The sequence below is a fragment of the Trichechus manatus genome, unplaced genomic scaffold (assembly GCF_000243295.1).
Source record: "Trichechus manatus latirostris isolate Lorelei unplaced genomic scaffold, TriManLat1.0 scaffold00025, whole genome shotgun sequence".
Classification (NCBI taxonomy): Eukaryota; Metazoa; Chordata; class Mammalia; order Sirenia; family Trichechidae; genus Trichechus; species Trichechus manatus.
The window spans coordinates 2430949-2446643 of NW_004443961.1; the positions used below are offsets into that span (position 1 = coordinate 2430949).

General features: G+C 46.4%; 1 protein-coding gene across 2 annotated transcripts in view; it reads right to left on the bottom strand.

Annotated features, from left to right (window-relative positions):
* Positions 1–15695, bottom strand: part of PUM3 (pumilio RNA binding family member 3) — a 62411-nt gene that overhangs the window by 2551 nt on the left and 44165 nt on the right. Inside the window, exons 14-17 of one of the 2 annotated variants that reach the window (XM_004373534.2) lie at positions 10289–10431; positions 8851–9073; positions 6035–6122; positions 2946–3036 (exon numbers count right to left, since the gene is read on the bottom strand). In XM_004373534.2, coding sequence (XP_004373591.1) covers positions 2946–3036; positions 6035–6122; positions 8851–9073; positions 10289–10431 — 545 coding nt within the window. The remainder of the gene's footprint in view (positions 1–2945; positions 3037–6034; positions 6123–8850; positions 9074–10288; positions 10432–15695) is intronic. The other variant, XM_023728583.1, reaches the window with a different exon arrangement.

Genomic DNA, 15695 nt, shown 5'->3' on the forward strand with positions numbered 1-15695 from the left:
TTTCATGAAAAGATGAAGAACTTTACCATGGAGCTTAACTGCCGGGTGTGAATCCGGCCTCTGCCCCCCACTAGCTGTATTAACAAAGAGCTACTCAAATTCCCTATGACTCAGTTTCCTGATCTGTGAAATGGGATTAACAACAGCATCTAGCTTCTATCTCTCAGGGTTGTTTCGAGGCTCAAAGGATCCTGGGCATGAAGCACACGGCCAGAGCCTGGCACTGAGCTGGTGCTCCATTAATGTCACCCTTAAACTCCCAGCCTCTGCTTTCTGAAGCCTTGTTTGCGAGCTGTCACCACAGGTCCCAGCCAGGCAATTTCTCAGACAAGGCGGGTCACAGGCACCTGAGCAGAACACCAGTCTGCACCTCTATTCTCCCTCCATGCCTTCACAACCCCACTGCAATGTCGGTCTCTGATACGTCCTAGAAAGCAACCTCCTGGCGTTTTCCAAAGTCCCTGATCAAATACCACCCATCACATCAGTGAAGAGGGGGCAAGTCAGCAGCACCAAGTGGCACTCCACTGCTTGTGGAGACAAGCAACAGGCACAGCCTGCCAAATGCAAGGCTGAGAAAGCTGACAAGTAAAGCCTCCTTTTAACAGGGCTGTGACTTAGCAGGTGTTTTTATTTTTCACCCTTGGTTCCACGCACAGTCACATAACCAAGGGAAAAACCAAACCAGGTGCCATCAAGTCAGCTCGGACTCCCAGGGACCCTGTGCACGTCAGAAAAGAACTGAGCTCCACAGGGTTTTCAATGCTAATTTCTCAGAAGCAGATCATCAGGCCTTTCTTCCAAGGCACCTGTGGGTGGACTTGAACCTACAACCTTCCAGTTAGCAGCCAAGTGGGTTAACTGTCTGCACCACGCAGAGACTTCGTCACATAAGGATGCATAATGATAATAAAGTTAACATTTAGTGAACAGTTGCTACACACTAAACAGAATGCTAAACCTCCTATAGGCAACATCATGTCTAGTCTTCCTAACAGTCCCGAGATTATCATTAGTCTCATTTTACAACCAGGTGAGTTAGGGCTCAGAAAGGCTGAACCATCTGCCCTGGATGACACAGTGATCCAGCAGGAGTGGAAGCCAGGTAGTCGTCCAGAACCTGTGCTCTTAAATGCTGGGGCATCCTGCACTCCAGAGTGATTTCTCAGCCTGCACAATAACGCCAATTTTCTCTTTTCAGCCAGAACACTTTTCTACCTACTGTCAAAAGGTTTGGTCAAAAAAATGCATATGTGTTTTAAATTAAATATAAACAAGTAGGAAATTTCACCAAACAAGTTAAGCATTATATAATATTCCAAAACCAAAAAGAAACGAAACATTCCTGTATTAATCAACTGGTCAGTTATCTATAGTCTGACTTCCCTTCAAAACCTCCAATATTCCAAACGGAAGTGGTGCTCCACAGTAAATGTAGCATATCCTCCTTATCCATTTGAAATCCACCCAAGAGAGCTCTGACTGATGAGCAATCTTTATAAATTAATTTGATGGCATCACTGAAATTTCTAGTTAATTGAGCCTACTGAAAGAATGCGTTAGTAAGTGTTAACACCCCAAATGCCTGGTAAAGAAATTCAAATCAAAAAATTCTTGATTCAGCTAATGGACTCTGGCTGTTCATCATCAACTGGAATATTAACTAATTTTAATGAGAAATGACAAACTGATCTACATTACCCATTAGCTGGGGATACTGGTGTACCTGAAGAAAGGAACGGTCAGTGGTGTGTTTGTGTGTTCATGTGTGTGTGTGTGTGAGCATACGTGCACCAGATGAAATTACATAGTGAAGAAACACAACTCAACAATTACCAACAGTACAGATTAAATCGCATAGCAAGTTGCAAGTGAAAGAATGTGGGAAATTCAAATCAGAGTACGTATCTGTTTTTCCAAATCTATCATAACACCAAGGGGGGCGGGGAGGATCAACGGTGATTGCTTTAAAACAACACACGAATCTATTTCAAATGAATATCTTGAAAAGGGTTTCACTGAGGCATCAAGCACATGGAAACTTCAATGCCCTGTAAATTATAAGCTCAACGTAACAATGTCCAGAGAACAACAGACGAGTTGAATACAGGCCTCAATCCCCACATCATCAGCCAGCACTCCATTAAAACCAAAAACCAAACCCATTACTGTCGAGTCACTTCCGACTCATAGTGACCCTACAAGACAGAAGAGAACTGCCCCACACAGGGTTTCCAAAGAGGGCCTGGTAGATTTGAACTGCCGACCTTTTGGTTAGCAGCCGAACTCTTAACCACTACGCCACCAGGGTTTCCAGCACTGAATTAGATATACGATTAGCATGAAGACTTCAGTAGCAAATGGTTTTGTTTGTTTTCCTAAGAGGGACTATTTTCAGAATAGCTGAAAACGCTGAAAGAAAATTAAACATAAAGTTGGTCACATTTAAACAACTTTGTCACCGTGTTCAGAGAAACAAGATTTATTCACTAAAAAGAACAAAACTGTGTTTTCATTAAAACCATAAATGTGGTGCAACAATCACATGATAAAACCAAACCCATCGCCGCTGAGTCGATTCTAACTCACAGGGACCCTACAGGACAGAGCAGAACTGCCCCACAGGGTTTCCAAGGAGCAGCTGGTGGATTCAAACTGCTGACCTTTTGGTTGGCAGCTGAGCTCTTAGCCACTGTCCCACCTAGGGCTCCAACACCCTGCCAATGCCATTAACACATGATCCTTGACATCCAAACACAGAGGGCAGCGGAAAACCATGGTAACGAGTGATGGAAAGAGTTACACTTCCTCTCTAATTTTGCTACGCTTGTCCAGACCACGAGTAACTCGGAATACTGGGAACAGTATTAGAATGGAGAGATGAATGTGAAGAAAGTGTGTCAGGATGGGGCTCCTGAGTAGAGAAAGGCACAAGGCGTACGCACCTAGAGAGGACAATGGCACCCCGGTTCACGCTAGCCCAGGACTTCAGATTCTTCATCCCAACATGCTCCACCAGTGTTTTCGCAAAACAACCTGCAAAACACATTGGAGCTTAGTGAACACCACATACCAAGACGTAAATCCCAATCCCCTTCTCTACCGCCCTTAACCCTACAACTACGTTTTAATAAAAAGCTAATGGAAGAGTTCTCACCCAAACTCTCTTAACACTCAAAATTCCAGGTGTTTTAAATAATGTGCTTTTAATAGTTATGATGAAAACGTACATAAGAAAACGTACACCACCTCAACAATTTCTACAATTTAGTGACAAAAACGAGGTGCTTTTAATACAGACATTTCTTTCAGCTCTGATTCAAACCCTAAATTATGTCTAGCGGTAATTACTCAAGAGACACAATGAATTCTTATAAACCCTCGGTTGGTCACGTTTGCATTTCTCGGTGCTACTTAATGATTTAACCGTGATCTGAAAGCTATTCAGGATGTGAAGGTTTGACAGCAGCCCCTCGTGTCTGGCTGAAATGGCATTTTCCCTCACGGGGCAATGCTCAGCTAGAAGGTGCCACAAACACAACTAGCATCCACACAATGACTGTCAGAGCTTTACCTGGCACTTTCTCTCTACAATGTTGTGACATCCTCCCATCAAAAATACCATTCACCTTCTGTTATTATAGTCCCCAAAGTGACAGTGGGGTTCTGTTCCAAAGATTCTGTCATAAGTCAGTTCTGATGTAAGTAGACTACCTAATTTTTTTTTTTTAGTTTTCATTATTATTGCCTTTTATTATCAGTATCTTTATAAATCATAACCCTGAACATCTGTGAGTGGACGTGAGAATGATTACATCAGCAAATTACATGCTGCAACACTGTATGTAGTACAGACTGCTAACAATAAGATGTACCAAAAATCAAAATTAAAAATTAAAAAAGCAGACTGTCGTAAGTGCGGTTTGTCGTAACTCAAACACACTGTAAGCCGGGGAGAGTACCTGTACTTCTGATACACATGGACTTGGTATATTCTCTTATTCACTGTGCCATCTAAGTGCAACTAACTCCTGGACAGAAGAGAAATTATGAAGGCCAGGATTTAATGCAGATGGAGGTAGGGACAGCCTATCTGGAAGGCAAACGATTATGGTCTTACAATGGTACATAGCATGTATAAGTCATTCAATGATAAAAACTAGCCTCCCTTCAACAAGGAAAAAAAGAAAAATCCAAATGAACCTGCCTTTAGAGGAGATCTGGGAAGCAATGAGGAAAAAGTACAGACCCAGATGTAAGGACCCTCTGAAAGATAAGAAGGTCTATGGCTGTTCAGTCTTTCATGGTACCTGCTAAAGAGGGACAGAGCTTAGCCAGGGAGGCACATAATATTTTCCAAAGATGACCAAAACATTATCTCCTGCCCTGCATGCTCTTCTTGAATATTGCTTTTGTGACTGACTTTACCGAGAGGGTATGGCAGAAGCGACATTATATGACATCTGAGGCTAAATCACGGAAGCACCACACATCTGCCTTGTTCTCTTGGGACGCTCACACTTGGCACCGAGCCACCATGTTGTGAGGAAGCCCAAGCAACCTAGGAAAAGGAACTGAGGCTGTTGGCTTCCAGTAGCCCCAGATGACTCTGCATGAAGCAGAGATAAGCTCCACCAAGCTCTCACCCAGACTGTTGTCTTTTAAACTACCAAGTTTTGAGGTGGCTTGTTACCCAACAAGAGACAACCAAAACCGCTAGACACTCATTCAGTGTTACATGAAAATGACCAATGCATCAGGCCCAAACAGGCATGTTTTAGACCTGTCAGTGCATTTTAATTAAGAGGGAGGAAAAACAAAAAAACCACTGGAAAATTCTTTGCACCTGAAGAGTAAGCCAGACAATTGTTTTGAAATAAACTTAGCTCGAGTATGCACCAACTTTTTAATAATGGGAAAGATGATTCAATATATTAGTTTTTTTCCAATATTTATTTTTTCAAGAAGCTTCACCTCTCACCAAAAATTAACAGTGAAAAACAGCCCCAAGATCCTATTCTCAAAGGTAGACCGAGAAGTGCCAGTTCTACCGCTATACTGATTGCCTCACCATCCACCAGAACTGCAACTTGCCTCAAGACATAAACTCAACGGCTGTCATCTTTTCCCCACACGACAACAGAAAGCCCACGCTGTTTAGACTCAGTGAGGGAAAATCTCTTTAGTGGCCAAACCAGCAGATGTAGTTTGAATTCAGGACGGAGAAGCAACAGCATCCAACTCTTCAATGAGATCAAAGACGCTGTCCTCCTCCCGAGTTTCTGCAGAGCAGTTTATGTTTTAGAAGAAACGAGAAAGCACCAGGGACTGGCTTACTCCTGGGCCACGTGTACTTCAAGGTCAAATAAAGAGGCACCAGTTCAAAACTCTCTGAGGAGGATAACGCTCTTCTACTTACCCTTTTCTCAAAACTAGAGACAAATACTGCACCTTTCCGTTGAGATAAGCACACTTAGGGGCCTCCCCCACCCCACTCTCAGCAACCCCGGGGATTTCTTCCTCTTTCAGTTGCTGACCAGTCGACCCTGACTCATGGTGACCCCATGTATGTCAGAGTAGAACGGTGCTCCATAGGGTTTTCAAGGCTAATTTTTCAGAAGCAGATCGCCAGGCCTTTCTTCTAAGGCACCTCTGAGTAGACGTAAACTGCCAGCCTTTTGGTTAGCAGTCCAGTGCCTTAACCATTTGCTCCATCCAGGGACTCCACCCCCAAGGATATGGATACGAGGGCAGTTTAGGGCAGTGGCCAAGCCTGCTTAGAGGTTTGACGTGGCAGAGGAGGAAGAAGAGGGAGGGAGAGTGGGAAAGAAATTAAGGGATTTCAGGAACACCCATTTCAGAGAGGGAAAAGCACTGTTTGCTACTACTGAAACACTTCTTACTCACAGATACCGTTTTTAAATACTCGACAAACTCTCATTTGAACTTGAAAGACCAGGGTAAAGTTTAGGGAAGCCAGAAATTACTGAAATTCCACATCCGATACAAGGAAAGGTCAAGCTCCACAGCCTACCTTCTCTTCCGCTCTCTCTCATCTTTCCATCTTGCTCTATGAGCCACTTCAGAACCAGATGTCCTGCAGGATGTTCTGCAGTGTGAAGCTGCAAGAACAGACCAAGGTCAAGAACAGACGTTAATTCAAAAAGCTGCTTCCCCCCATGACCTGGCCGACAAGCCCCTCTATATCACCATGTACAGGTAGGGACCCAGTCACGTCTGAAGTTCTGCAAGATTTAGGGGGTCTTGATCCCAAATGACCACCACACCTGGAGGGAGCAGAGATCCACTCAACTCCCCAGCCTGAAACGAAGCTGGTCACTCACAGTGACACAGCCACTGAAGGCATCTGCACAAAGCTTCCTGAGACGCGGTCTGAACTGCGCCCCACACCCTCCCTGAATCGTCTGACCATGTGAAGGCTGCCATGTGCAGCTGTGGGTACGTATCAGCTAGAACACTACAGCGGAGACATGAGGACCTCGACGATACTCAAGTACACGTGACTACATGACAAGGGGTGCTATCTGATGAGCGAGCCACCAAAGTATCTCCTCTGCCCAACCTCACTCCTCCCCAAGGGCCGTGCCAGCAGTCCCGGTGGGGCCTCCCCAAGGGCCGTGCCAGCAGTCCCGGCGGTGCCTCCCCAAGGGCCATGCCAGCAGTCCCGGCGGTGCCTCCCCAAGGGCCATGCCAGCAGTCCCGGAGGTGCCTCCCCAAGGGCCATGCCAGCAGTCCCGGAGGTGCCTCCCCAAGGGCCATGCCAGCAGTCCCGGCGGTGCCTAGGGCAGCTCCTTCTTGAGCCCCAAGGGCAATGGACTCAGTCTCCTCACAGAGAACACTCTCACTACGTCCGCCTCTTTCCAATGTATTAGTGTGACCTGCTCTGAGAACCGTGTCCCCTTCTCTTTCCCACATGTCAGGGATGCCTTGGACACTCAGTACTGGGTCCTAGTTTTACTCAGGTTCAAGCACAGGCCTGCACAAAGCACTTCCGAGCACCAGCCTGTGACCCAGATGTCCTGTCATCTTTGATTCTCCTAACCATCTGGTCGAAGCCTGGCAGTGGCTATTTGCTCCCGTGGACAAAGCTCCTGGGTTTTCACTCCACAGGCATGTCCCTCCCCCAGCTTTCCTCCCTGTGGGCCTCTCCCCGATCTCTGCAGTTTCTGTTCATTTCTAAAGGTCCTCCCCACCCTCACCCAGTCCTGGAACACCACTGCTTCTGCCAGGGACTGGTTCAGGAGTCATGCAACCTGATTCTGACCAGCAAAGCACAGGAGGACATCTGCTTGGAAGTGTTCCTCTCAGTCACAGAAGGAGACACCTTTGGCTCTGGAGCTTTCCCCCCAACTTGGCATACTGATGTAAAGATGTGACGCGAAGGCTGTGAAAGTTAGCATGTGACCCTAATGCAACAACCCCCAAGGCAGTGGGGCAGGAAAGCCAGAGCCAGCCAGGACATCACGGGGAAATGTCACCACCGGTTTTCTTACTGCGGTAACTAAACACCTTAATTGCCACCATCAGGTATTCCACTACTTGCAGCCAGAGGCTTCCACACTGAAACAGCTGCCCACAGTGACGCAGCTAAAGTCCTCAGACTGGACTACGTTCTGACTTTTCCATTCAACTCCTGCACAGCCTGAACAGAAGTCATTACTGTGGACCGTGAAGTCTTGTGTATCCTCAATGGGTTTCCAGCTCCATAAGGGCAAAGAGCCAGCACCTAATCTTGAACACTTCTGTGGGCATTCTGCAGGGATTTATTGAGTTTCTGATGAACGAATGAAAGGCACTAGACTTGCATAAATGGTTCCCTGTCCCCCGACTGTTGTAAGAAGGAAACAAGACAAGTGAGAGCAGAGGCACCGCCTCAGAAAGCAGCAGGAACTCCAGAAACGTGTTTGTGGAGGAGCTTCTAACTGTGCAGGGGATGAAGGCTCCGTGGGGGCTGGCCTCTGCCCTCCTCCTCTGCTTAGGGATATCCAACTCCCAGAGCCTGCTCTTCTCAGCGACGCCCAGCTCCTCCTACCTCAGGGCTGCTGCACGAGCTGACTCCTCTGCCTAGAACCTTCTTCCCATCGCTCCTCACTAGTCCTCTGGGGCCCTGGCTGGCCATCACCACTGCAGGGAGCCCTCCTGGGGCCTACAGTTTCCCTTCACACCGCTGATCTCCATCCTCACGTAAATGATTCTTTGTGTGAATATCTGTCTGAATACTGCATCCTCCAAAGACTGCACACTTTAGGGCAGGACCGTGCTGACCACCGTCTAGCGGGAATCAGGTGTGTAAGTCAATGAATTCGAGATGCAAGGCAGAGTAAGAGGAGGCTGAAATAACACAGTAAGAAGGTATCAGAAGGAGCAAACATTTGTAATGAGGAGAAACTAGGGATACTTCATGGAGAAGGATTCTGGGGACTATGAAGGAGGTGGCAGGCTTTCTACTGGCAGGACACCGGGAAATGGCGGAATGGGCAGCAGCCCAGGCTGAGGGAAGAAGCCTGGGCAAATGCAGAAGGTGGAAAAGCCACAGTAGAGTTAAGAGCACAGAGAAACAACATGCTGGAAAGACGGCCTAGGGCCAATCATGGACAACAGAGAACTAGCGGAAGAGGGTTCTGTTTTCACTCTGCAGGCCACCACGGAGTCACTGCAAGTTTCTGAGAAAGGCAGCCTTGCAATAGCACTGGGTTCTGAAGTCACGGTTTCCAAACGTACTGCTGGTATGGGTGCGTTTCAGCAGAGTTATCAAAACTCTGTCTGTAGCAACATTCTCAGTGACTGGGGACTGAGCACAGGGCAGCCCCTGCCTGGCTTGTGATTTACCTCTCTGTCCCGGCCGCCAGGACGCAGCTCCCCGGCTGCCAAGCTGGCAATGGTGTTCATGGCAGGCTGGACGTCTCCAAGGACAGACCCCAGGATGTTGGTCACCAGCACACAGGCAGACTTATCCAGCACCATCTCTCGGGCGTGTCCTTGCAGGTAGCTTAACAAAGCTGGGGAGATGGCCTCTAAGAGCTCACGCCGGCGGGTCTCTGGATCTTTCTTACTGTCAGAATATGTTGAATGTGGTATTAAAACCAAGAAAACCAAACCCGTTGCCATCACGTCGATTCCAACTCATAGCTACGCCACAAGACACTCTAGAACTGCTCCACAGAGTTTCCAAGGAGCTGCCGGTGGATTCGAACTGCCAACCTTTTGGTTAGCAGCCAAATGCTTAACCACTGTGGTATTCAAGGGAGACAGATGGTAAAGGAAATATGGAGGTCTCATCACCACAGAAAAGAGCCCTGGGGACACAGTGGTTAAGTGTTCAGCGCTAATCAGAAGGTCAACGGTTCGAACCTACCCGCTGCTCCATGGGAGAAAGATGTGGCAGTCTGCTTCCATAAAGATTACAGCCTTGGAAACCCTATGGGGCAGTTCTACTCTGTCCTATAGGGTCGCTATGAATCAGAATCGACTTGACGACAATGGGTTTATGGATTTACAAGTCTGTCACAGCCTGTGTCACATTTTCTTTTAATTGTCTGCTTTCCGTTGCCCGTACAATGCGCGATCTGAGGGTAGGATATATCTGTCTTTCATCTCTGTGTCCTCGGGATCTGAATAGTGCCTGGCACTGCACGAGCCCTCAGTACTGAAGCTTGCCTTGTATAACACAAAACGAAATGAATCAACCCAAACACTGAACAACAGCAACCACAATTCCCATGTTTAGAATACTTGACGAACTCCACTCTCTTGGGTATTTAATACATGGTACCAGCGCTAACCGAAGGATTGGTGGTTTGAACCCACCAGCTGCTCCTCGATAGAAAGATGTGGCAGTCTGCTTCCATAAAGTTTACAGCCTCGGAAACCCTATGGGGCAGCTGTACTCTCTCCTACAGGGTCACTATGAGTCAGAATTGACTCGATGGCAATGGGTTTGGTTTTTTTGTTACCAGTAGCATTTAAAATAAAGCAACACAAACAAAACAGAATCACAGACCTAAGTGCGTATGTACCAGGTGCTCAGGGGGTTCTTTTGTCGCGACACTCTTTTATTTCCTTAGGATAAAAACTGTAGCAATCTGACAAAACTAGACTTAAAGATGGAATTCACCTTTTGAGACATTTTAGAGAGAAGCAAAAGCACAAGACAGAGAGGGAGGGAAGGAGAGAAGCAGCCAATGACTTGTGGAAGCACGCGCTACTCATTACTAAGGGACAACCAGAGCAGAGGAAGCCTGGCTCAGGCTGCTCTAGCTGCTCTCACCTGTGTGCGTTTCCATCTCCTTTCTGCAGAACTTCAATGATTTCTCGCACCGTATGTGCGGGATCTCTGGGGCTCAGTAAATACAACAGGACCTTCCTTCCGTATTTGTCATTTACTATCTTAGGCAAGGAGCTGATAATTTCCTGTAAAAGGACAGAAACAAAAAACTCATCTATAGCTACACACTTAAAATGAAGTACGCCTGGGATATGAGTGGTGCAGAAGCATACATCCTTAACTGTCTCCCCCAGCGTGCTTAACGGGAAATGTGTTGCTGGCTCTGAAATCCTCTCATTAAAGCCCAAAGAGATTTACCCTGGGAACCCAGAGCCAACTCTCTTCTGTGGCAGGCATTACTGAACAATCCATTTATATTTAACTGGCCAAGCCCAAGGACTTAAGAAAACATTTAAAGGTGTCATCTTCATTCACAGTGACCAGTACTTCGCAGGCCACTATTACAAGGGACACTGCTTGCTGGGATCACTGAGCAGATAGTTAATTTGCAGCTGCCCTTAAATGTAGCACCAGGCGGTGAAGAACGTTCCTTTTAGAATTCCCCACTGAGATGTGTGTGAAGGGAGATAAAGGAACTCTGTTAACCAGAACAAGTGAAGAAAGGCTTTTAAAGTTAGGGCGCTCATTCACAGCAAAGGCAGGCTGCTGGAGCCTTGCTCTGAAAAACAAAAGCTGAGGGGGAGGGGAGCTAAGCCCAGACAGACTCCACTGAGCAGCTTCCAGTGACGCTGTACGATGTTTTCAATCAACTTACCCCAGAACAGTAGCCCCCTATTAGTTGTGTGAATTTAAGTGACAACGGCAATGTTGTCCCACCCCAACTAGGCTGCCGTGTAAATTAGCTGATGTTTTCAAAGACAGAAACGTCACTGTTTAAAAATTTCCTTATTCTTACTAGAGAACAGGCAATAGAAAAATCATCCGTTTGTTTCACTGTCCTGACATTCCCATTCTGCAGTGAACAGGACACGTCATCAGCAAAGACCAAGTGCTAGAAAAGGACATGGTGTTTGGTAAAGTAGAGGGCCAATGAAAATGAGGGGAACCCGCCAGGAGACAGACTGGCACAGCGGCCGCAAGAACAGACCCAAATATACCAATGATCATGAAAATGGTGACGGACCGGGTCGACGTTTCATTCAGCTACACGTACGGCGGGAGCCCTCGTGGCGCAGTGGTTAAGTGCTCGGCTGCTAACCAAAAGGTCAGCAGTTCAAATCCACCAGCTGCTCCTTGGAAACCCTATGGGGGCAATTCTACTCTGTCCTACAGGGTTGCTATGAGTCAGAACTGACTGGACGGCACCTAACAACAACATACACAAGGTCGCCTTGAGGTGGAGTAACTGGAAGGTAACTAACCACAATCACATTCCTGTTTCTGATCACAAACATTACAGGCATGCAAATGCATGTATGTTTGAGGAGCACAGATGCTTCAGAGATGGCTAGTGGAGTCCCTGGCTGGTACAAATAAACGGTTAAGCGCTCCACTACTACCTGAAAGGTCGGCGGTTCAAATCCACCCAGAGGCGCCTCAGGAGACAGGCCTGGTGCAACTACTTCCGAAAGGTCACAGCCTTGAAAACCCTATGGAGTAGTTCTATTCTGCACAGGTAAGGTTGGCATGCGTCGGAATTAACTCAATGGTAACCAACAACAGGGCCACAGACAGAAAGAGTTCAGTCCACCTCCCCAGGTTTACAGACAAGGGATCCAGAAAGGGGAGAGGTGACCTGCCAGAGGATGTAGAGTATCAGTGGCAGGACTCAGACCAGTCCTGGTCCCCTGATTCCAAATCCCATCTCTTTCACATAAAACACGGACCCTCCTCTCTAGGAGATGATGCACTCGGATTTGCTATTCTCATAAAGCCACTAAAACCCATTATCACTGAGCTGATTCTGACTCATAGTGACCCTACAGGACAGAGCAGAACTGCCCCATAGGGTTCCCAAGGCTATAATCTTTATGGAAGCAGAGTGCCACATCTCTCCCGAGGATTGGTTGGTGGGTTTGAACTGCCGACCTTCTGGTTAGCAGCCAAGCTCTTGACCACTGAGTCACCAGGGCTCCTCTATTCTCGTAAGTACCCATTTATTACAATGAGATTAGCAATTTCTGTCCAAGGAACCAAGCTAAAAACTATTAGTCATCAACCATGGGATTGTGAAATGGCAAAATAGACGACTCTAGATTCCACATATCATACCTATTTCTTCTCTTTAAAATCCCAAGTTACCTCATTTTTTGCACAAAATTATATTAATCAGGAATTACAATTAGGAACTGACAATCTACTTCCAAAAATCAGTCAATGAAAATCCTATGGATCACATGGTTCAATCCACAACCAATCACGGGAACGGCCCAGGACCGGGCAGCATTTCCTTCCATTGTGGTGGAGTTGCCATGGTCGGGGGCCGACCTGATGGCCGCTAACAACAAAGCATTAATAAGAGTGGCTGTGATATTTGTTAAGTGCTTCCTAGGAGCCAGACACTATGCTGACAGCTGTACACCAATCATCTGAAATCATCTTCACGACACCATGAAGTAGGTACTACTTTATGTCCATTTTACAGATAAGAACCATGAGGTTCAGACAAAGAAAGCAACTTGCCCAAGGTCACTCATCCAGAACATGGCAGAGCCAAGACATGCTCTCCTCTTCCCCAGACTCCTTAAACTTCTGAAGAAGCTTCAGGTCAAAGTATAAAGATTTGCACACGACACATAAAGGACAGCAGAGAACAGGAACAACAGATCTGACCACCTCAAAAAAATCTATCACTTCGACCACCTAAGGGGCAATGAACTTAAAATTTCAGTACTAAAAGGGAAAGGAGAAAAAAAGAATGTGCAGACGTATTACAGGGTAGGGAGTTCTTTCATAATCCCAAGGTAGATGACCCCCAAAGTGGGCTTGATATGTGCGTTTTTGATAATGAAGTGTTCAGTGCCACAAACATGGGCTACTCTGAGTATGGCTTTTCCTATTTTAGGTTTAACCAACTCATAAAAGAGGACAGAACTAATTTGTTGTCTAATTTGTGAATGTGTTAATATAGAGGGTTGCAAATGATACATAAAAAAACCCTGTTGCCATCGAATTGACTCTGACCCACAGCGACCCTACAGGACAGAGCAGAACTGCCCCATAGGGTCTCCAAGGATGTAACCTTTACGGAAGCAGACTGCCACATCTTTCTCCTGTGGAGCAGTAGGTGGGTGTGAACCACTAACCTTTCGGTCAGCAGCCAACTGCTTAACCACTGCGCCACCAGGGCTCCTTGGAATGATACACAGCTTGGGCCAAAGACAAACAAAATAACTTGGCTCTCTTAAAAAAACCACTCTGGGGCATAACCTTTAAAACACTTGTTTTCATGAGAAAAAAGAACTGAACAACTATAAACGGCTACTTCTTCTTTCTTTATTTTGGTAAGGAGAAAAAGCAGCGGCCTGAAGCCAGCGAAGCTTTCCTCAACGAGCTTCCCCCTCCCGTGGTCCACGCTGCAGACAAACCACACACTTGGTCTGGGCAGAAATGGTTTGACTTTCACACGAGAAACCGGGGCTTCAAGATGCGCACAAATTTCCTGCACAACCACCACCCAAGAACCAGTCCCCAAATTCATGGAACCTTACCGCCTCCTAGTTTGCAACATTTAGAATCTTAAACTTAAGTTTATTTAATGTCTTTAGAAGTATGCGATGTTTATAAGCTAATGATCTTACAGAAGTAAAACTGTTTACTTGAAAATGCGGTATCGCTTAATTCTCTTTGGGGGCAGCCCCCATCTCACCCATGTTCTAGCTTTCCTCTACCATCAAAAACATGCATCTCTGAAAAATTTAAAAATGAAAGCAAAGAGTAGGAGTGCTGCTATACTGCAGAGTACAAATCCATTTCCCTTTAACCTGAGTTACAGACAAAGTTCTAGAATATCGACTGGAGAGTACCAACAATTACAGTATATAACATGTAGAACTAGGTCAAAGACAGCTATGCTGTAGTTGACTTTGTGCTAAATCTGGTCTCTGAGTCTTGAGTTCAAGCTTCGTAGCTTTTGGCAAATCCTTTACCTTCTTGGTGCACTGGAGTCCCTGGATGGTACAAATAGTTACGCCTGGATTACTAGCTAAAAGGTGGGTGGTTCAAACCCACCCAGAGGCGCCTCGAAAGCAAGGCCTGGTGATCTGCTTCCGAAAGGTCACAGCCTTGAAAATCCTACGAACAGTTCTACTCTGCCCACATGGGGTTGTCATGAATCAGAGCTGTCTTGACAGCAACTAACAACACCAAGAACAACTTGGTGCATCAATTCCCTGATCTGTAACAGGAAATGATACACTACTGGACCTATGGGCTATTACTAGGCGCAAATCAAAAAGTCAGAGTGCAACTGTAACTGCTATAAAATAAATACTTTCAAATTAAGAACATACCTCTGATACACAGCTTCCTTACCAGCTGAGAGCTAACAGGGCTGGCGGAGCATGGTCAAATACCAACAACGAAGACTCAGTCTTACCGGTTTTCTGCTTAGCGTTCTCCCCTTGCAAGAATTATCTCAGAATACGACAATGCCACTTAGTTGTAATTTCTTGCTCCAGGGTGGGCACGTGAACAGACGACAAAGCACAGGAAGAATAGACGGCTTCCCTCCTGAAGATGTCTTTGGCCAGCTCTGACCTGCTGCTGACCCCTCACCAGATTCCTGGCATTCTTGTTTGGCCAACCCTCTTTTAACAAGGAAAGGTAAAGGTCAAAGTCAAAGGTGCAAAGGAAGCAGGGTCAGTGTGCACGTGCACTCTGGGTGTAGTGCAGAAACGCAGGAAGCAACATGCACACAGGAGCTGAGCTTAGGGTGCGCGCAATTCCATGGCAGGTGGTGTGGGGACAAGAAGAAACACGAGCTGGCCTTAACCTTAGGGAGCTCAAATGTGGTAGAACAGGCAAGACAGTCTTAATAAAAAGCAAAAAATAAAAATAAGGCTTTAAATAGAGAATAACCTTCTTTCTGCATTATTAGTCACAAAGTGGCCAGTGACCACCAGCTTCCAGAGTTGCTTTAAAAATTTGATGATTTTACCCCAAATCCACCTCTTCATCTGCACCCAGAAGCCTGAAGGTCTATGAACATGGAGCCCACATTCCCAAATGCTGGCTGAGCAGCGGCCGTGGACTTTGTCCTGGCACACGTGCTCTCTCCATTTGTACAGTGGTTAAGAGTTCCATTGCTAAACAGAAGGTTGGCAGTTCGACAGCCTGGTACTGGTACAAGAACAATACATGGACCAATGGAACAGAATTGAGAATCCAGACATAAATTCATCCACCTATGAGCAGCTGATATTTGACAAAGGCCCAAAGTCCATTAATT